Raw genomic sequence first — 23354 nt, 5'->3', positions numbered from 1 at the left:
TTTTGTCTGTTTAGCCACATTATCATTATCCTGTCTTTTATATGAGCAGTAACGACTAAACTTTAAACAGCCTGATGAGGTGAACTCGAACTGTGTCCAGATGGCAGATGGAAACGGATCAGGTTTGCTCATCCCCTTTTCGGAATCTGTCCCACGGCCGTCCATGGAGCGGCTGCCCCGCCTTGCCACACACTTTTCCCGCAGGCAGCAGACGGGCGTTTGCGGCGTCCCGTAGTAACCCTCCGCTTCCAGAGGGGCGGGAATATGCAAACCAGCATCCCAGCTCGGGTGGGACTTCCTGCAGGACCCCTGTTGGACGCTAGTTTTGGACTAGGTGACACGTAACTAAAGTTAAAGGTACCGTGTAGGCCTTGGCTGTATCTGTGCCCGACATTAAAGTCCCCTTTACGCATGGCTGTGTGTTGTCCTGCCTAGTGGGATTTATTTATTTAAGCCGAAACTGAAAAGCAAACGTTGCCTTGGTAAAACCTCACTACAGTGAAGACAAGCGACAGATTTGGCAGTCCATTTTCAAACCGTGGACGAAGAGAGAGTAACTTTTATTTGTTTCGCCTTTTTGTTGTTGTTGTTGCTTGTATTGGACGGGATCCCGCTCCCCGCTCCGCACACTGCGCGGCGCGGCGCGGCAAAGGAGCCTGCATTTCGCTTTCTGCTCTGGGCAGAGGTGTCCAGTGCCATGCATTGTACGGGTCGGTGCTGGGAAACTTAAACCACACAAAAAAAGGCACGGAGAAAGAAAAGTTTGCAACAAAGTTTGAAAAGTGAGTGTAAGTACTGCAGCCTGTGGATACAGGTAGCCGGGCAGAAGTGACTATGGGCAACGGAATGTGCTCCCGCAGGCAAAAAAAGATTTTCCAGTCTCTGTTGCTGATCACGGTGGTGTTTGGGCTCATATATGGAGCAATGATATCATACGAAATGCACAAGCAGCTCAAGAGGACGGAGGCAATGGCTTTAAAATACCAGCAGCACCAGGAGTCCCTCTCTGCGCAGCTGCAAGGTAAGATGTAGACCTTCTTCACCCCTATCGAGTCGTGCCGTTTGCATGCATGCGTAACATCACACCCCGTCTTCTGAGGCTCAATCTGATTTTGTCTGGCCATGTTGACTTCTGTTGTCTAGTAAGGAGATCAGTAATCGGTTGTCTGTAATCGGGAAAGTTGTTTTCCAGTTTTTGATTGACGTATTCTGATTGTTTTATTATTATTATTATTATTATTATTACTATTATTAATTTTTCCAACATGTCGATTCAATGTTGCAATGCAATGTGTGATCTTGTTGCGCTGATGCTGTGGAGAGGTTCTGCTACATAATGACGATCGGGTGCTTTGAAATACATGCTAAAGCCGCCCAAAAGAAGCGAACCGTTCAGTGTTTCCATCTGTAGCCACATGCAAAACTAGCTAATTGAGTCGGATTGCATTCAGTGCGTACCCGTCTATAAAGTGTTTGCTGGATTCATGTTTCTGTGTGTTTTGGTGGCATCGATTTGCTGCTACTTAAGTGCATTGTTAGTTTTTACTGTTATCATAAAACAAATGCAGCGAGTCATTAACCTGCGTGTGGCAACACACAGAGTAGCCTACTGATAACACGCATAAACTGACTTCCATTCTTGATGGACGTTAACTTGCTATACTGCCACTACACTTATCACATGCTATCACTGCTGCTTTCTGCTGCTTACCTCCTCCTCCTACTACTACTACGAGAAACCTACAAACTATCACCTACTCTAAAATCTAAAAATACTACCCTGAAAGTAATATATTGCATGATTTATTTTGCAAAAAGTACATGCAAAGCATCTTCAGATACATCCACATTTCAACCTAGCAATGAAGGGTGGCAATCAAATCCATGTCATATCAAATACTGCTTATCCTCAGGTCCCAGGCATTGATATTCACACACAAACACAGTTAAATATAATCTTGTATTCAACACGGGAAAAAGAGAAGGCTGAGTTAAAGTGGTAAGATATAGTGTGTTTTACCTTGCTAAAAATACATTAAAGTGTAGTGTGCTGTGCTAGAAACACAGTGAAGTGTAGTATGGTGTATATTTGAGAAACGCACAGTAAAGAGTAGTAAGGTGCATAATGGTTAAACAATACCACTGTAAAATTGCATTAAAATATATTGTGATGTGCCTTGCTGAAAACACAGTAACGGTCACTGGTGTACTGTGTTAAAAATAAAGTGTGATGTACTGGGGTGGAATCACAGCGAAAGTGTAGTGTGGTGTACCTGGAATGCTGTGCCTCAACCTAAACCTAAACCTCCATAGTAACCAGCACACTTTTTAAACTGCAACACAACAAAATGAGTGAATCATCACAAATGCCTTTATTAAAATATAACAACATAATGGACATACACACTACCCATTCTCTATTATGTAATGTTTATCTTTCGCTCCAGTCCCTGCTACAGCACTGGCCTTTTTCAACGGATTACACCATGTCAGAAAAGCAACAGCAATACGGCCAAAGTCCCATTCTTACCCACTCACTGCGTACTGGTGAGCTGCAAAACAGAAGCTGGCAACTGGCACTGACTAACACAGAGACCTGTGATGTAGTGGTAAAATTGTATGCAGCTATATTATATGAGCCAAAGATGAGACTGCCTCACTTGTCCCCTACAAACACGCCTCTGGCTTGGGTGCTACAGAGAGGAATTTGGGTGAGCAGATTTGTGGCCGAGTAGCCAGGTGGATAATATTTAGTTATTTTTATTAAAACATTAAATTAAAGCTAACACTAAGCAGGTCCTGCAACCACAAACTAGTAAACTGCTTATCATAGGTTTGCAAAATAACACGAATTCAAAAATATATTATGTTGAAAGGACTGTCACATGCAGACAAAGTATATTTGTATATATATATATATATATATATATATATATATATATATAGATCATTTAAATTCTAGTTTTGATGTTCAGGCAATTGCTTTCTCCGCTTTTGCACTATACACATAAACCTCACAGATTCTGCCTTGTACACAATACGTTGCTTGTGCATTTGTTCCTGATGATCTATCATTATTGATTAATAATAATAAGAAAAAAACATTTGCAAAGCTGCACAGCACACTTTCCCACAATTCTGTTCAAACAAATGCCTTTGTGAGCTCCATAATACATACTTTACTACTACTACTACTACTATGGTGGCAACTACTACCAATAACTACTATAAGGAAATTCAGCTCCAAGCTTCAATCCAGTTCAGCAGATTTAAAGAAAATAATTCTAATCTCTAAAGAATTGGTTTAATAAATAAAAAGGTACACAAAGTGCTTTTCAAGTCTCCAGGTAAACTAATAAACTATGGTGTCTTTTGCCATACCATACCCGTGAATTGTACAAAACAAAATGGATGTGATATTGACCTAAAGTCCATGCCTTATGAAAAGTTTAGTTAAGTATCCTGTATAAGGGTTAAACTCGTTTCATTGCCTTTTCCCCCCTTCAAACATTCATCTTATTCTCCTCTTGAGTTTTCAGTGCAATATATCTGGCACAGAATACAAAATTAGGATTGTTTTCAGATTCCCTTAGGCGTATCTGTCTGGGTTTTGAAGATGTTTTGAATTATAAATCCTATCACGCTACTTTCTGCTGTGTGCAGTACAACCAGAAACGTCATCTCCCAAATACCTGATCAGAATGTTGCGGCATCACCTTGACTTAATAAAAAAACCTTCTTACCTATATCTTCTAGTCAAGAACAAAACCTTTGTAAATTGCTTAGCATTTTAGTGTATAATGTAGTTTACAACCTGTCATAATTTACAGTAGTAAAAAAATGAATACCACAGTTTTCAGGAAAATCATACATCGATGACCACTACCAAGCAAACCAATTTGGTATAGGTACCTATTTTATTCCATGTATTGAATCAGTTTTACTATTAAAGCTTTTTTATTTGTTTTTTCATTTTAGAAAATATTTAAAATTAATAGTTTAGCCTTTAAAGGGTTGGAGGATAAAATAAGGTTCCAAAGACAGACTTAACTGTTTTTGTTGAAATGTTTCCATTGTGTAACCTACCTACTGTGTAGTTAAATATGTATATGGGCTGTTTGCCCTCAAGAGAAAATTGAGATCTTTGAGCCTCAGAGAGAAGATGTTTTAGGAGCCATTTAAGGCTGGACACTGCACACCACACCCCTCTTCCTGAAAGCCTGCCCTTCATGCAAAATATGAAAAGTGTTTGAATTCTCAGTTTTATGTTCACTTATTTGTTTAAAAAGGTAGTCTCACCCTTATCACTTTCATTTGATCCCCCCTACAGAATCATTCTACAGTTTGAAAAGATTGTGGGCCATTTTACCCTCTGTCCTTTATGATTGTGAGTTGCAAAATGTGATGCATCATACTGCACACATCTCTGTAGCCTTTGACTGACCTCTGAAGCCACAGAGAAAAGAGAACTGGAAGAGGTCATCTTCCAAAGCATGTCTTTTTATAAGCTGAATTTATATTTTATGGCATTAAACAATAATTCCAACAGCATACATTGCCATAGAGAGAAAACTTCTTGTACTTCTCAGACCTGGTTCAGCTTGTTAGAAAAACTCATTTTATTATTTTCACTGATTTATGATTATGTGCTCCAATTGTGTGAATTCATCTGTCTTAACATTTAAATAATTTTTCTATATTTAAATACCTTAAATTCTCTAAGTCTGAGCTGCTTGTCTAATAAATACATTTAGATTTCATTCAATCTGAGGATGACTCTAGTGCCACTAACAGGACAATGATTGTGCAGAAGATTAAATACCTTGTTGTTTTTCTTACCATATTTCAAAAGTTATGGATCACTAGCTGCCCATTTTACTTAATAGAGACACATTTCTAGTTATTTTGGTATAGCCCTTGAGGCATGAGTGTTATACCTCGGTTCCACTGGCTTAAGCGTTCGTGCCGTGCCGTGCCATGCCGTGCCGGACTCGTCCCAGAGATTTTTTTGTCAAACCAGGCCGTTGTGACGTCTGTCCCTCTTATGGGAGGAGCAGAGCGATTGTGGGTTTGGCTTGTGTTTCGTTTTAAAAGCAAAGACGGAGAACAACACTATGAGCGATACAGCCTGACGTGGAAGGGACTTTTGTGTCCGTTTTATTCTTTGTGCTATACATGATTGTAAACAGCGAAATAAATACACATTTCTGTTCAGAGATATTAGGAAGAGCTGAACGTGTAGAGACAACATTATATTCACACAAGCACATCCCCATAAGAATACGTTTCCATGTGCAACAATAACAATACTTATTTGCCATTTAGTATTATCATAATTTGTGCTAGTATATATGTATTTTAAATGGCACAGCGTGACTCCCTTAACTTATTACTCTTTCTGCAGATTTGTAACTGCAAACAATGCTTTTTGCCGTATTATTTGTAATTTACTTATCAGAAATCCTTAACCAGGGTAAATTACAGTTGAGACAAAATACACACGTTTCAGGATTAATCATCCAGCTACAATATAGCAGGTTATAATTTTTACTAAAGTGTGCACGTTTCAGTCATGGCGTTTATGGACGCATTTATTAAACCAGTCCTTAACGTTTTAGAGGGAAACCCAGATCTTCTGTATTTATTTATTCATTAATTGAACTTGTAAATGGGCACACATTAACTAAATCGTGTTTGCCTTCATACTGATGGTCTCTGCGGGGCTGTTATACAACAGACCTGCACACCATTCACAGGACAACAGCCTGAAACACCGTCCAGTTGTTCATAAAATATTAATAAAATCGGCTGCTACCGATCCGATTATTATCCCTCAGTTTATTAACGATTCACGGCACTGCACCCGGGTCCTGTGAAATCCAAGTTTTTAATACACTCGGATATTAACGGTAAGCAATCATTGTTTCTGTACGTGGATTTCACTCCATGCTGCTAATAAAACTGTAATTTCATCGTGATCCCACACGGCACTTGAGATTATATCTTCCGACATAATGTATCTGATCACTTCCCTGTCTGTCTACAAGTCCAGCTCACATCTCTGCTTCTGAATTGAGAAGTATTTCCTCAGTGGGGTGAAGGACGCTTACGGCCATGTCTGGCAGCAGGTAGTTAACCGTCCACAAAACCTGGACGCGTCCGGACACTTAAGCCAGTTAAAACACCCGTTTAAGCGTCCGGATGCGTCTGCCAGTGGAAACTGGGCATTACATAGCCGGCAACTCCTTTTTTCACAGAAAGAAAGTAGCATTGTGTATAATAAGATTCTACAAATCTTCTATTTAGACAACTTCAAAGTCTTAAAATCTTTCAAGATTAACAATAATTGAGCAGTTATAATGTCTGCCAGCATCATGGAGTTGAACTAACACAGAACAACAAGTCACTCCTCAGCAAAAAGCACTTACAGACGGGCATAACTCCGAAAAGGAAGTGAGGTGTTCCTGGAGGTCATTTCCAAGCTCAGTTTTCATTTTCCTTCTTGGTGTACAGTTTTTTTATTACTATACTCTTCTATCAGCTCAGGCAGCAAATAGGTTAGTATGCTAAATGGTTATTTGGTCACTACTTTGGCACACTGAACAGCCTCTGCTGAAGAGGCATTAATAACTCGCAGTAGGTAAATGCTTTATCATGTAGAAGTGGCAGCTGACTGAGCAAGGCTTTTTTGCTTAAGGTGATAACTTATCTCTCAACCTAGGTGCATTGTTCATGTGTCTGAAATCCTGCAGTGTGTGTTCTTAAGTAGTTACTGCCTCTTTGGCCATACTCTGCCATGTGGCCATTTTTACAGATCGCTGTGTGGAGAGAAGAATGCAGACTGTAGCTTTTCTGTGGGACATTCACCATCACTGCAGTCCTTGAATTAAACTATAAATGATGTGGTGCGCTCCAGCATCCCCCTAATGAAAACTGTGAAAACCATTCTTTTCAGTTTGCGTCCCTAAAACACTTTGGGTGCTCTTTCTCTCTCTCTCTCCTTCGCTGAGCATCTCCTTTTTCAAATATTCCCTGTAAATGTTTGATCCATTGTGTATCTCTGTCTCCGCCGCTTCCTTCTTAATTCATCAAAGATGATTGTCCTGTCGAGAGTTCGCTTTATCATTGGAATTAGAATCTGCCAAAACAATGGAGACATTAATCTTAATTAGCCATTGCAGAAAGTGATTAAAATACTCTTTTACCCAGTGGCGAGCTAATTTTTCTGGCTAAGATGGTCCTTTTCACCCAAAATTTCCTCTTGTATGTAGAGAGAGAAACGGGATACGTTCCTTTACAGTTAGATCTGATAAGCCAGTCATTATGACTTAAATAATCATAGGTTCAACCTGCAGGCACCAAGGATATGTATTAGAAGCATTTAATTCTAGATTTATTCTACAGCATTTCAAATTAGGGAGCAAAATAAATACATTAAATTGTAATTTACAGTGATTATAAATCACCAGATCAATACAGAAATGAGATTCATGAAATACACATAAGACTGTTAATTGTTGTACTCTACTGCAATGTACTCGGGTTAAGAAAATATTTCTTCCAGAGTAGTTTGTTACATTCAGAGTTCGTGGAGCAATTGCATGGCCCTGTAGAAGCCATGTTTTAGAGCCGGGGATCATGGGTAATCGGAATGTTTGAGAGAACCTTTGAAGTTATGCTGTGGTAATGTTAGGGTGACATTTTTGTCTTGGCACCTGGTCCTGGTTTGCTAATAGAAGACAGACATTTCAATCTAAATCTACTACCTATTGTAACTTTAAAAAAAAAAAAAAAGAGAGAGATGGTGACCTTTTCGTCTCTGTGTAATTTTGTATACGGAGTCCAGGTCTATCAGCACCCTGTGCTGAGTTTGGGTCTCTTTCAGAGGATAGATGTTCATCTCGCTACATGGTTTCTGAATTCAAATTTATGATGCAGCCAGCTGTATTGATCATTAACCACTCCTGTCATATTATTTTGTCTGAACTTTAAACAAGAACAAGACTAGCTCCAGGCTGTTACCTGCAGTGATAAATTTAACATGGCTCGCCTTGAGAAAAATGCCCCCACACCTTCAATGAAGTACTTTTGTATTTAATTGTTGAGCTCCTTTTCAATGCCTGTGAGGGGAAGATGGAAAAGCAGAATTAATGGTACAGCTAGGATTTTACACACACGCCATATTACGAGCATTATTGGGACAAAACATTTTCAATGCTAATCTCTCATCTCTGTGACACTGCTGTGTTGGTAGTTTTCTGAGTGAGGTTCTGTAAAATTTTTGGCATAGCACTATTATGCATGAATATTGCTATATATACACCTATGTTAATGTTGCCATTTCAAATTAAAAAAAAAAAAAACTACATAGCCTGGACTTTGGGTAGTCCATTACAGTATATTTTCATTCTTCACTGACCATTACATCCTTAATTGATACATTGGTGTTACCTTTATGTCCTGGTTCTGTGCTGTGGGTCATCCTCCCTGCCCCTTCTGTAGGATGTGAGACAAATACTCAGACGACACTAACAGCTCTGCAACACAGTAGCTGGAGCAGACTCTGATAGTCATTTGTCTTGTTCTTTTTAATGGGAATTTTACCTCCCGTTGTGGAGTGGGGCCTGTAACAGGCTCTGTTGTCACTGCCGCAGATTACAGGAGCAAGGTGTCAAGGATCATAAACATTTTTAAAGCTGTCAGAGAGCGTTGGCTATTTTTCAAGGGAGACGGGGCATGTCTAAAGGTGGTCCAATAAGTAATCCAGAGTTCATGAATATCAGGATCAGGGAAGAAAATCTTGGTGTGTGTATATGTATGTATGTGTATATATATATATTGCAATTTATATATTTTACACACGCATTACCCAAGTAAGGGTCAGAAAGATTTCTAAAATGTAATGTTCTTCACATTTATTGTCCATTGTCCATTGTCCATTGTCCATTGTTTTTGCAAAAGCGTTTGATTAATGTAGCATCGTTGCTGAAGACACTTTGATGAATTTAATAAGGAAAGAACATTCTTCTCCTTAAATCTGTCGCTAATTTAATTTCTTATGCCGAATTAATCTTGTTTTATTGAAATTCAGCTGGAGCAGAATCAATGATTTCCAGCAAGTGTGTATTGAGGACAGACTTGATTTGGACCTTTGGAGTTGTCATGCCGTTCGAATGTTACAAAATGTGGGTGTTTATTTATTTATTTATTTATTTTTCTCTTCCCTGCCTGGGTATGTATTTAAGACTTAAACAAATGCACAGTGCATTTTCCATGCCTGTCCTTAAACTAATTTATTGTAGTGACACAGATGAACAATTACTGCACCTGCTGGGTATTTTGCGAAAACTTGTTTGATGTATAGCTAGCTGTTGGTGGTTTTGAGAATAGTCATTACATCCTTGTTATTTTGTTGCCTAGACCGCCGATACATTAGTTCATCGTGACTGATGCCCTTGACTCAAATGGATAAATAACAAGGCAGAGAGGGCTGACAAGGACTGATTAGTAATCTTGACTCTCTGTGTAGCTGGCAGCCCTATCTGATAAATCATAGACCAAGCAGTGCAAGGGATGTGTTTTAGAGAAATTAAGAATCATTATTTAATTCTGGGGTGTGGAATGTTTCTGACAGGTCAATGTCGAGACGACGAAACCTTGTTGGTCACCCCCCACCCCACCCTCCCACCTTCTGAGTTATTGCTTACTCCAGTGCAATCAATGTTAGCCCAGTGCAGCAGTTTTCAAAGAAGTGTTTTCTTTCTCTCTCTCGCAAAACAATATACAGAAAAACCAAGAAAGATAGTCTCATGCAATAAGAGTTACCACTCTTATCACTCTGGCAATCTTGCAAATTATTTTCTTTCATGAGAGTGTTTAATGTTAAAATACTTTTGGGAGGGAGGATACAGGAAACCAAATCCCATGGTAATTCCAAGATTACCAAATGGTAACACCACAATAATTACAGTTGTGGTCATATGGTGCAAACCATAATTTAAACCATGACTCGATGAAAATAATGAAAAGTACCTGCAAAGTACTTAAAGATGTCTGTTGGCTAAAATGTATAAAACTGAGCGGGTGTTTTAATTTTAAGAACATAAGAAAGTTTACAAATGGGAGGAGGGCATCGTGCTTGTATAGTGTCCATTAATAATGAAGTGATCCAAGAATCACATCCAGTCTACATTTAATTGCATTGTACTAGTCTTTTCCCTTCAATGTTTCGTTTATGTAATGTATTACACCCATAATATTATTGTCTTTAGAAGATGCCCTTACCCAGGGTGAACCAAAGTGTTCACAATAAATATTTCAAAGCAAAATATTGCAGTAAAAACATTCAATATAAAGCACAATAATCATACATCGAAGTGCAGATGAGCTAAAAAGTGCAAAAGAGTTAAGTCCCAGTATGTGCTAAGGCAGTGGTTCCCTGCCTTGGCCCTGGAGGACCCCCTACCCTGCTGGTGTTTGTTCTGTCCAAGCTCTAAATTGCTTAATTGAACTGTAATTGAAGTAAATCTGCATAGATTTGTCTTTTTAAATTGTGTAATAAAACTCTATTCTAAACTTCTCTTTAAAATAATTAAAAGGCTCTAATATAGGAAATTATTAGTTCAATTAAGGGCTCAATTAAGTAATTGAGAGCTCTATTGGAACATAAACCAGCAGGGTAGGTGGTCCTCCAGCACCAGGGTTGGGAACCATAGTGCTAAGGGTGGGGTAGGCAGAGGAGGAATGACAGAAAATTAGAGCAGTGCTAAAAATACATAAGGAATCGGAAGCATAGTTTAAGAATAAAGTGCTTAAGAGCCAGGGTGTGGACATGTTGAGGAGATTAGGTTGTGGTTTTACGGGTTCAGTCTGAAAAGAGGAGTCTTGAGCAGATGCCAGAAGGTGGTCAGGGACTGTGCACCCATAATGCCCAACTATCTGATGATGCATACACCAAAAAAAGCTCACCCGCCACCATTGAGGGGAGGAGCATGGAAAGACATTCGGCACTGTCCTTTCACACACAGGAGTGAAAGAGAGCGTTAGCCTCAGGATGATCTTCTCCATGGGAGAGGTGCCCGTTGTACACCCTCAGCACAGAGGAGGGAGAGGGACAAAAAAGTAGGAAGACATCCAGCCCATTTCCCCCATAATTTGAAAGCTGTTTCCTCCATTATATTAAGATGCTTTCTTTTGCAATGATCCAAAGCATTAAGTCTTGCTTCAAAGGGCACGCTGCATCCTTTAGGTCAGAACCTCAGGTCATCGCAACACTCCAGTGCAGTATTTTAACCTTGTATGTCAAATGTCTTCTGAGACAGGCCAACCGTGCATGTAGGCTTTGCAGGGGTGTGTGTGTGTGTGTGTGTGTATGATGATGAGGGTAGAGGACTCGCTTGACTCTGGGAATGAGGGATGAGCACAGATGGTTGGCAGATGTGACTGTCTGATCGTGAAGATTGTCAGCCCCTCCTCTCATGAAAGGAAGCCGGCAGCGTCCTCTGCATGGATGGGCTGGAGGGCAGGCACATGTGTTTCCAGGGATGCTGGTTGTCTATTTCTCTTGATTAGACGGCACAGCCAGGTGTTGGAAACCTGAGCCCTGAGATTGCTTTGATATTGTTGGTCTGCTCTTGTTTGGAGACAGAGCAGTCCCACACCCATTGACCTTATGTGTTCCTGGCCCAACCACTTCAACTGTTCCTGGCTTCAGTGGAATGGTAATTGTCTGCTCATGGCATTTACGTTTGTTATCAGCAGCTGTTTCCTTCTGTTACGAAACCAGTTCATGAATAAACCAATACATATCTAATTCCTTGTGGTTATGTCTCTACCTCAAACTAATGACAGAACACATGGGGGCACACTTGCCAAATGTATTTTTTTATGTACATATATTCTGTATATCTCCAGATAACTCATTAGAATCTGTGCTTTTTCTTTTTAACAGTCGTATATGAACACCGGTCACGGTTAGAAAAATCATTACAAAAAGAAAGGCTGGAACACAAGAAAGCTAAAGAAGGTGAGTTAAATTTCATGTAGTTTTAATATGCCACTAATTCTATAAAGTATTTGTAAAGTACACATACACAATTCCAATGCAATATAATAGAATTCACAAAGGAAGTGTTTATTGTTAATTTGTTTTACTAAAAGATCGTTATTGAACGTGTTTCATTGTTATAACTTATACTGCAGTAAACACTCACAGCGCAACTTCAAATGACAACTTTTTCAGCTATTTTTTTTCCCTCTTTCTTAAAGATTATCTTGTATACAAGTTGGAATCTCAACAAACACTAAATAAGGAAAAGGTAAGTAATTCTGTCAAATGCCTTGCTGACATAACCAAGTCTCACAAACCAATGTGAAGTAATGGAAAAAACGAATCATTTCACATTTTCCTTAACGGTAAAAATTAAATTAAAGACTAAACTTAAAAAATATGACCACATTTATAACTTCTCCGGCTCAATGGGAAAAAATAAGTAAGTTTTATTTTTATAATTCCTTAAAATATACTTACATAAGTCATAATGGGATGCTTTTACTGCATAATCATATTTGTACTGCACCTTGGCCTTCTACCACAAGCCGAGTGCGATCAACTCTTCTCAATCTCATTATTCAGTGTGTGCAGTGCTCTTCAAAATGTGCTTCTTGCAGAGTCAAAGGCAAAATCTCAGTGGGTTTCATATAGGTTTACATGTGCAGACTTTCAACCAAAAAAAGGGCAATGCTACCAATTACCCTAGTTGTCAGGCATTAAAGATCTTTTGCTCTTTTGATTAAGTGTGAAGGAAAAATGACTGCATATCTGTCAACAAAGACACTGTAGTCAAAGTGCAGTAATCAAGGGCTGCACAAGTCAAGGGTATAACTGCTTCAAATGTGCATTCATTAACAAAGAAAAAACCCTCTATTTTGGACCCATTAAACAAGCTGCAATTTGTGTCGGTGACTAAATCACATTTTAGAAGATTTAATAACTTCACTTAGTCAATAGCTGTCTTCATTCGGACGTCTGTAAGCATGGAGTTCAAATTATGTGGTTGTTTTCTGTTTGTTAGGGTTAGTTTGTGTTTGTTAATATGCATGAAAACAACATGTTTCGTTTAATGAGAGATGTGGGAACTGTTTTTCTTCCATTGCTTGTTTTATTGTTTGTTTTTCTTTTTGTTTAAATAGCAAGATTCAAACAACAGGGTAAACTCTTTGAACATGCAGCACCAAATGTTGAAGGTAGGTATGCTGGTAGTGAACGATATTTATAAAGAGTAAATTTACGGTGCCTGCATTATTTATCTGGCAGTCCTTCATTACTTTCTTCTAATATACTACAGAAGGCCAGAAACTGAAGTGTGTGTGTGTTTGTAGCATCCCACTTCATGGAGCAAGTTGCCTAAATCGCAATCTTTTTCAAGTCAGAATGTGGCTACAAATCCTTGCAAATTAAAGGAATAAATACAAGCAAGCTATTTGTATTTGCAACATTCACATTCAGTTTAAAAGATTCCGCCTCCCTAAATAAAAGATGTAGCAGCTGTGTATAAAAGTAAACCTGTTTAACCCTTATCTAACAATGTCTAGCTATGCCTAATTCAAGGTCTGTTCAGCATTGGCTTTTTGTTTCCCATGGAAGATTAAATATTCTCTCAGTTCAAGTTCCTCCCTGACAGACAAATATTTGCACTGCAAAACTGTTACTGTTCTCCCAAAGACTGAAATGCGCTCGCAGACTGTTAACTATCAGTGCGTTTCCAGTGACCTGTCGGATTCGGATTTCTGATCCGTTTTGTTCTCAGAATCAGCACGAGGACCTAAAGAAACAGTACTACAATCTTCAAGAGCAGCACCAGGCCCTGGGAGAGGATCACAGCAGAGCAGTGAACGAACACAAACAGAAATATGACGGCCTGCAGCAAGTCAAGGAGATGGAAATATCCAAATTGAAAGGTGGCACTATGTTTTATGACATACGGTGTCTTTTAGGAATAAAAGTCTGTCCCAGAACACAACCCTGATTTCTTCCGCTAATCAAATTGTAGTGCAAGTCAATAACTGCAATGAATTAGTGGTGCAATGTACAGTTGGTAGGTATTTATTCACTGCAAGTAAAGGGCAGTGTAATAAATATTATATTTTTTACTTAAACAATACTTAATTCTATTCTAAAACTTTTCAGAAGAGTACTTATATATTTTGATACTACTTTAAATAAGCTCTTCCTTTAGACAAGCAGTTACAGCATTTCATCCAGGTATATACTGCCATCTGTTGGGTACATTTTTCAATGGCCTTTTTGCTCTGTACCAGGAGTAACTGGTAATTTTGTACAAGATTTAGAATTTAGACATTTCAAAAATTATTAAATGTGACAATTATTATGATTTGTGTAAATCATTTGTCTCATTAATGTTATTTTTCCTCATTCCCTTTCCATTTCAACTCATGAGTCATTTCTCATTTAACTGTTGCATTTGTGAAGATATAGTGTCTGTAAAAATAAGTTGTCTGTCTTTACCTCTAGAAAACATCTATAACCTGCGTGAGGAGAACAAGCAGCTGAGGAAAGCTCACCAGGATGTGCATCTGCAGCTGCAGGATATGAGGGTAAGACAGCACTGCCCCTCTCTCGGCATGCTGGGATACCGCCTCACCCTGGGTGGTTAACAACACCTGCAAATTTTCTTTTTTTCTTTTTGTATTTTCAATTGTGCACAGTATTGGGATTGTGCATTTGCGTATGTTCTGACTGTATAGATCGGAAATGTCAAATATTAATTCTAGATATCTTTTGAGAAATCATATGAAGATGAGACTTTCCTATCGTGAAATATTTCATGTGTGTTTAGTGTCTCGTGTTTTTTTTCATTTGGGTCATCATTCATATATGTAGTACATCTTTACTTAACATTACTGCTTCTTTCTCAGTGCTTATGATTGGTTCTAAAGTAGAGAAACATATCATTCTACTAATAAATAAGCGATAATTCATGTTGCTTGTAATGTTTTTTCATCAGAGAAAAAGCAATAAAAGCTTATTTATATATTGTTTGCAATTGAAAGCTATAGCTGATTAAAATGCTGTAGTGTACTGTGTAATAAAAAGGTGTGTGGTTTCTTAATGCCAATATTTGATTTATAAAATAGTATTCTTTTGATATAGCAACAGCACAAGGATTTAAAATCGGCTCATGACCAACTTTCAATGACTTTAGAAGACCACAAGAGTGCGCTGGCTGTTGCACAGGTCTGAGAGAAATCTCGTTTTGTGTTTGTTTGTGTTTCTGGTGTAAGTGCGTTCAACTCTGCTAGCAGCGCCTTCCCAGTCAGTGTTCAAAAGGCATGATGTTATGCATGTTGCACCCCTGCACCCACATAAATACTCTTCCTCATAAATCGATAGTTCTGATCATACATGTATTGGAATAAATTGGTTTTGATCTGCTTACTAACCCCTGTCGCAATGATTTTTGGCCTTTCCATTTTCATACATGACTTTACCACAGACAAGGCCTAGGTTATTTTTTTATAGCCTTTATTATTCTTATTTACAATAAAATATGAATGTTCATTTTAAGTCATTCTCATCTAAAGAAAATGTGATCTGCCCTTTTACATTTCGGAATATTGTCATTTTAACAATTTGAACACATTGTACCATTTGCGCCCCTCGTTTGGCTACAGTGTGCATATAGGGACCAACCATCCTCCTAGCAGAATCTAGAACTAACTTTTTCAGAGAATTGGCTTTCCTGAAGGTCTAACTAGCTGAACTGTATTCTGTTCTCTGTTGGCAGTTCCAAGTCGTTTGAGGCTGCATGTTCTTAATGCCTGAGGAACAGGATGTTGCCTTGCTGTGTGTTCCTGCTGCTGAAGACTTCTACTAACATTCTCACTAATTCTGATTATTTTCTGCATGTTTGCGTTTCACTATGCAAGTTTTTCTTTTCCTATTTTTCTTTAACTGTATATACTGTGTTTGTTTTACATTAGGGGGAAAACACTTAACCATGGAAATATAGAATTATTTTTCCTTTAAGCTCCAGCTGTTAGCCTTACTCTAAAATGTATTTGTCAGCTTAAGAATGTGTGGAATGTAGAAGTTACCAAAACCCTGACACTCCTAGTGCAAAGTCATGAAAAGGACCATCCCTCATTTTGGTATGCTGTGTAGAGTGTGTAGAAGACTCCCATTTTACTGTGGTATATTGCAACAAGAGCTTAATGTCATAAAACCAATCTCAAAATGGCCAATACCTTCCTAGCGTATGAGTATTTGGACGTTAAGATATTACCGTTTTAGTTTAAGCCCTTGTGTTTTCTGAGTTCTGATTTTTCACCGCTTCCAATTTTGATATTGGTAAAAGAGGCTTTAGAGTAAAGCTGTGCAGGTATGACAGGAATGTTAATATTAAGATGGAATGGATGTATTTAATTTATTTATTTATTGTTGAAGGTCCAAGTGGAGGAATTTAAGCAGCTTAAGGAAACCCTCAACAAGATGCCCAGTTTCAGACAGCCCGAGCAGGGCCAGAGGCAAGAGCGACAGGGCAGCCCCGAGGAAGCGCCACAACACACCAAACACGCTGCTCAGCAGGTACAGCTGGTCGGGTGACACCCCCACAGCCCCTGGGCAGGGTTCCCACTCTCGCAATTCTGCACATCACAGGTTTTAGGAGTCATGTCACCGGAGATCACGGAATTCAGGGCCTGTACTTATTGTCCACTCCTTTGACACCATCCCACATGACCAGAGATAGCCGAGTAGTTTCACATTTTCACGGCTGCTGGACTGAGTATTTGGTTTGAACAGTGTGTGCTGTAAAACCCCGGTCTGTGAAGTCATTCTCCTGTTTGCTCAGACCTTTGAAGTTTCGATTTGTACTTTTAGGCATGAAAAAGTCAAGGAATCTCATCTTAATTATTCTGTGCGAAGCCTGGTTGGAGTCTCTTTTTTTATTTTATTCATTAGCGCTTTCTTCAGCGCTTACACCTGTATTCCAATTGAGCTCGTTTTTTCTTTGCAATAAATTAGGGATATTTTAAACCGGTCAGTGAGAGTGTGTTTGATGCCTGAAAACCTTGATGTGAGTTTTTCTTCTTATTTATCTCCTTGCTACAATTATGTGCTTCACCCTAATTGCCTGGGGCCCTGTTGCTTTGAGTCTGACTGGATATCGATTCATGTTCACGTGTGTCTTTCCTTCTGCCTCTCAGGCTGAAGACCTTGCTAATGAGCTCCCAGATCGGGGGGAGCATGCCGAGCAGCAGCGCTCTGAACTGTCCCAGCAGCAGGTGGTCGCGGCCCAGCCTGAGAGAGCCCAGGCCCCCGAGGATGACCAGGTGCCCGGGCAGGAGGAGGAGCGGCGGCGGGAGCTGGCGGAGGAGGAGATGGAGCAGGCGGGGCAGCCGGAGCACCTGGAAGAGGACTCTGAGCAGCCTCAAGAGGAGGCAGAGGCAGAGAGAAAGGACAGGAGACAGGAGCCGGAGCAAGCCCAGCCAGAATCCCAGTGGCACCAAGCAGAAAACACGGACCAGAAGCAGCCAGCCATGGTACTTGATCTGCTTTGAAATTATTGTCTTGATATTTTCTCTCGTATCACAAAGTTAAAGCTATTCGGGGGCCAGTAAATATTATCCATGAGCCGCAGTGTGAAAGGTGTTCCTTGACTTCCAGCAGCAGCAGCCGCTGCCACAGGAGGATCTTGGGAAGTCGGCGTATGAGCAGCAGCTGGAGCAGCAGAGGCTGGTGGCCCGGCGGGCGGAGGAGTCCCGGCAGCTGAGGGAGCGGCAGGAGTCCCTGCGCCTGCAACGGCTGAAGGAGCACCAGGACCGGCAGCAGCAGCTCCGCCAGAGGGAGACTCTGCTGCAGAGGGACGCCGACCGGCGGGAAGAGCTCCTCCGAGAGCAGCAGCTCAGGTGAGGCACCCAGTGAGCAGGGTGGTGCTGCTGTTATATGCAGTTATATAGTATATAGTGGGAAATAAATGTCTTCTAATTGGAAAACTGATATTTGTTCCACTGGGGAGAGGCAGGGTGTTGTGGGGGGAAAAAACTGTTCGGTTCCTCTTGGTTAGAGGAAGCCTTATCTTGTTACTGCAGATGCACGTCCGTTTAAATCTGTCTATTAAAGACCTTTTCCGTTGTTTTTCTATTTTTAAAGACAGAAGAATCAGTATGAGCACTTCGATGCCGACATTGTCCAAGGTGACGAAGAACAGCACAACGGAGAAGATGAAGGTGAATCCCGGCCAGGTTTAGATTGGCGATTTTTCTCGTTTGTGTCTGGAATTAATCTCTACTGCAGATTTAATCTCGAATTTACAGATCATGTGCTGTGTTTCATGTAAAAGTGCTGTGCTTTCACTGGGGATCCACATGATCGTAACTGGGTGCTCTCCCTTGTCCAACACAGAGAAAATCCCACAATCCCATCACGAGGATGAGGAGGACAAGCAGGCAGAAGGTGATCATGAGCAGCATCAGGAACCGGTGAGCCAGCAAAGATAGACTTTCTTGACCCCTGTCTTTGTAGTTTAAATTATTTAGTCGGACGAAGTACCTAAGTGTGTCTGCCTCACTGTAATGCTACTGGGATTGAGGTTATATTTAAAGCAGAAGTGCTGTGATGGATAGCCTAGCTGAATTTCACATGTTTTTTTATATAACCCAGTCCTTTAAAAATAAGAAGCAGACCCATATGCCTTCATATGCCAATAACAGTGATTCAGCACTGGCATAATTCTGCAGTCACCAAGAGTATTTTTAGTTTTTTAACACAACTTGCATGCAGCCAAATATCAACAGAATGAATTGTGAACTGCACTGTGCAGTTATTGTGGTGACGTGCGCTTGTGACCCTCTCGTGCCTCTCCCTGGTGTGTAGAAGCCTGCAGGGGAAGACTTGAACCCAGAGGACGACCCAAACAACCAGGGCGAGGACGAGTTCGAGGAGGCGGAGGAGCAACAGGAGGAGAACGCTCCCGACAGGAAGGAGGAGTCCAGGGCGGCGGACAATAGAGCCGGCCCAGTGGTGGAAGAGCAGCTAGTGGTGAGGGAGGGGGCATCGGAGACGGGGTATACCCTACCTGCTTAGTTCTGTACTAGATTTGTACCTTTTGAATTTGTGCACTTATCTGCGGAAATGTCCGTATTGACAAAGCCATTGAATCGGATGTCCTTGTTTCTTTATCTTGTGGGCCATCATCAGTGAAAGTGTGCTGTGAGTGCTGACATCTGTGCTTTTTGTGCAGATGGCTGGAAACCCAGACCAACAGGAGGACAACTTGGATGAACAGTACCAGGAGGAGGGAGAGGAGGAGGTAGGAGAGATGGGCAGGGGCCATGATAGGGTCGAGGTAGGGGACTTGGACAGTGCTCCCTTAGTTGCTACTGAGCTAACAGCAGTTGCATTTTGCTAGTATTACAGTAATACTTGTAGAACTTTGAATCCTGTCCCCGAAGGGCCCGTCTTGCGAATGCCAAAGTAGTTACAGATTTGCAGCACCTTCCAGAATCCAAACCATGTTTCAAAGCAAATATCCATTGAAAGCATTGCATTGAATGTTGTTTTTTCTTAGTATTTTAACTAGTTTCCTGTTGGTTTTGTGACCATTAAATTGTATTTCCTGCCAAGAAAGTTGCATCTGTCATTCAGAATGTGAGACGCATGTGTGACCACACTGGAGAGATTTGTGCTGTGTTTTCCAGGGCCAGGATGACTTGCCAGAAGAACATAAGCAAGAGAGGGAGAGGAATGAAGAAGACCCGTACAACGAAGAGAACGACGAACAAGTAAGTGAAAGAGTAGGCACCCTTAGAATTGATGAGAAATTGTGAACTTCAGTACATCGTGCTTCTGCATTTCATGGAAAAAACGATGGCTGCACAAACGTCTTTAGCAGGTACTTTAGAAATCAAGGGGGCTTTTTGAAGCATCTTTTTGACATCTAAATTGAGATATAATTGAGTGCCTTCTTGAGTATTGTGTCCCTAAGAAGACGGTCTCTTCTGAGAATATCACTGAGGTACCATAACTATTGAGAAGCCACAGTACTGAAATCTAACCCCCCTCCCCTCCTGTTTAATTTCTCTTGAGCATCTAAACCCTGGAATGGTCTCTAATTTTAATTTAGCTCTTTATTTTTGCCTTCTGTACCTTCCCCCTTCATCTTCGTCTCCTTTGAAGTTGCCGAAAATCCTAGGCAGCTGAAGAAGGCTTGGATCATCTTTGAGGATGATGTTTGCATTTAAACACCCAGTCCGGGACACAGATAACATTAATTAAGCCAGTTTGATAACCTGCGGATGAGAGCAAATGTCATTTCTAATGCTGCCCCTAGCGAACTGATGTGATTAGAGAAACCGAGTCAGCGACATTTAATTAAACCTTTCAGTCTGAGGCACCATGTCTGCTTGATCTAAGCGGGCACAGAGGGATTAATTCATCATGATAACCCTTATAAATGCAGCTTTTTCTTTAATAGCCCCCTGTTACTTTAACCAGGAATATGAGCAGGCTTGTTGACAGTATTCTGCATTTTTTGTGTACATATGGTCATACTTTGCACTTTGCTGTCATTACTGACTGCCTTATTAACATTATAATTCAAAGAGCATTCATATGTTACTGCAGTGTAGTTTAAACACTGACAAAAGAGTTCTTCTCAAATATGTTTTTAGAAAGGGTGATGATAAGTACAGATAATGAATGTCCAAATTGCTTTTAATGATCTTTTATTAAAAAGAAAAGTGTATGAAGATCAAAAACGTTTTGCTCTTTGGTTTCCAGTTGCTGTAGCTATTAAAAAAAGTATCAAAAATAAAACTGAAGAAATCGGCGAAGTCAGTGATACAAAATGTTGCTTATTTTTTTCACCCTCTCCTGTAACTACAAACTGAGCTGTGTGCCTCAACACAGCGGCCGGATCATCCACTGAAAGGAGGATCAATTGCACTGCATTCCACAGGATCAAATTACATTCATTTGGTTCATCACGGACACTGAAAGTCATTCAGTGTGTACTTGCGTGTCCCGTGTGCTTAAAAAGCATTGTGGGCAGTGTTTCGAATCTCCAGTTCAGCTGATACTGGTCACATTTCAATCTTAATCTCTTTGTCTATAATGTAACCAGCAAAGACCAACTTAGAAGCATTGATGAGTTGGTCATCCTGGCTGGTTACTCTTCCGAACAGGCAAAATTGATTTTTGTAGAGGGTTAACCTTTTAGACATCCTCTGAATGCAAATGAGCTCCATCATTAATCTAGCACACGAGAGCGCAATCTTTTCACACTCTTGACGCAAGTAAGTGTTTGCTAATTTGAAGTACTGCTTTACCTCTTGAGAGAGATTGTCCTGCAGTTAATGAGAAATTAACTTTTAAAAACATGTGATCGTGGAGATGTAAAGATTTAGTGTTTATGTAGGTCCTATGGGGGAACACGGAAGTTAGATCTAATTAACCTGTGGATACATGATGGGGGCTATAGCTTGTAAGAACAGAAAACTGCTCCAAAGAGCTTAGTGTTCACTTTGTGACAGTAGTGCTTAACCCTTTCACTGCAATGCACCCAATTCTTCAGATTTCTGCAAAGGAGGGCGGGTAGGGTAAAGCAACTCAGTGTTGGAGTTTTTCTCTGCATCGGTGGTGAAATTTGAGTGATGGCAGGTTGGCTCAGCTCCAGAAATCCAAACATTTTTGTGTCTTGATTTTTAAATGGCAGCTCACACATTCCTTGAAAAACTGAGAGAAACAGCCTTAATCTGAAGTAGTGTTATCAATTATTCTTTTCTCTCCTCCCATGGCTAGGTCAGTTTCCTTTCTTCTCATTAACAAGACCAGCAATGAATGTGTTAGATTGACAAGACTTTGCTCAAGGGGTCTTCCTGTAGTGAGTGAGTGATTGAGAGAGGAATTATTCTCGTATCTTGTTGTAGATAATGTCTGGTTGTACAGTTTCCCCCTGTTGCTGCATTGTTTGATTTATTTTGTTTGACTGATCTGGGCCCAACTTCTTGATCTACATTTTTTCCGTTCAGACGGACTTTACTGTAGCCCTGGACCTCTGGTATATGAGTTGACCTTTTTTGTTTTTGTTTGCAGGAAGATGTGAAGGCTCATGAAGGTCCACAGAAGGAAGAAAAACTCCCTGCAGAAGAGCAGCCAAAACGAGAGTCTGAAGTAAATGAAGAAGAGAACTATGAGGAGGACGAGGAGGAAGAGGAAGACCGGGGAGCCCGTGAAGCCCACCCCATCCGCCGTGCGGAGATGTAAGGGCAACCTTAGAGGAATTGCAGACAGGAACATTTTCACATCTATTTTTTGGTCATAAAATTTGCTCCTCTTTTTCCAACAGCATTTGTAAAAGCTGAACTGTGCAAATCCAGTAGGTACGGAAAAGATAAATCGTTTGTATGTAATTAAATTTTGAGTACAAAAAACACTCGGCAGGACACCCTGTACTTTTTGCAATTCCTAAGGTTTGGTATAAATAAAGTTGTTATGGGAAGGTTTGATATATATTTTTAACTATTTAATTATTATTATTATTATTTTAATTGAATGAAGCGTTTATCCAACAATATTATATTTCAGGGCCATTCTCCCGACACTGTTTTATATGTATATAAAAATCCTCAAGAATTATCCCAAGTAGGACACTACTAAAAGGTACCCACTTTCACAAGCTTTTCTACATGCAATACTTGAGTTTTCCATTAATAAAAGTGTCCCTGTCAAAAAACAGAATATTTACTACTGAGTTTTTCTTTTTCCCTTGACAGGTTATAGAAACATTGTATGTTTTCTGTTGTAATACTCATATCTTTATCCAAAAGATGTAATTTATACAAATGCGTCACATGACTTGCACAACCAAGTAGAGGGTTGTACAAATGCTGCCAACAAATTGCGATTTGTTTGGTGCAAATGTGTTTGCTTTTGTTCTTCTAAAATAATAAGCTTAAAACAATATAAAATACCCAACTGAGTTAGGTCAGATGTTACCCTGCACATAAGGAAAGATTATAAAAATTATACATTTGATTTTATTCAGCACGCTAACATGCGTGAGACAGATCTACTGGCAAAGCCTGATGTCAGAATGTATTGCCAAGACCAGATCACAGTGAGAGAGGTTTTTTTTTTTTTTTTTTTTTTTTTTTTTAACTAATTGCAGAGTCTCAAAAAAGAAAAGATCTATCTTTGCATGGGTATTACTATCTGCTATCGGCAAAGTGGTCTCAGGGAGGTTGATTTATTTGTTTTGTCTTGTTAATTTCCCCCCATTGATATATAGTGAAATCAATAAATAGTTTGTGTTGAGTTTTTTAGTATGTTTTAA

General features: G+C 39.9%; 1 protein-coding gene across 4 annotated transcripts; it reads left to right on the top strand.

Moving 5' to 3' along the window:
* The first annotated feature begins 306 nt into the window (after nt 1–306).
* golim4a (golgi integral membrane protein 4a) lies at nt 307–23322 on the top strand. 4 transcript variants are annotated; one of them, XM_066709397.1, is made up of 16 exons: nt 307–1021; nt 11951–12025; nt 12268–12317; nt 13192–13245; nt 13809–13959; nt 14534–14616; nt 15179–15256; nt 16466–16606; nt 17227–17562; nt 17687–17928; nt 18173–18249; nt 18425–18501; nt 18896–19060; nt 19263–19367; nt 19720–19803; nt 22115–23322. In XM_066709397.1, the coding sequence occupies exons 1-16, from the start codon at nt 835–837 to the stop codon at nt 22283–22285; spliced, it is 2076 nt and encodes a 691-aa protein (XP_066565494.1). In that variant the 5' UTR covers nt 307–834; the 3' UTR covers nt 22286–23322. The 4 variants fall into 4 exon arrangements, with proteins under 4 accessions (XP_066565494.1, XP_066565493.1, XP_066565495.1 ...); XM_066709396.1 differs by having other exon boundaries at nt 15173–15256; nt 17690–17928; XM_066709398.1 differs by having other exon boundaries at nt 308–1021; nt 15173–15256; nt 19263–19331.
* Nucleotides 23323–23354: the final 32 nt, after the last annotated feature.

The sequence above is a fragment of the Amia ocellicauda genome, chromosome 7 (assembly GCF_036373705.1).
Source record: "Amia ocellicauda isolate fAmiCal2 chromosome 7, fAmiCal2.hap1, whole genome shotgun sequence".
NCBI lineage: Eukaryota > Metazoa > Chordata > Actinopteri > Amiiformes > Amiidae > Amia > Amia ocellicauda.
This window is presented reverse-complemented; position numbering and strand designations above follow the sequence as displayed.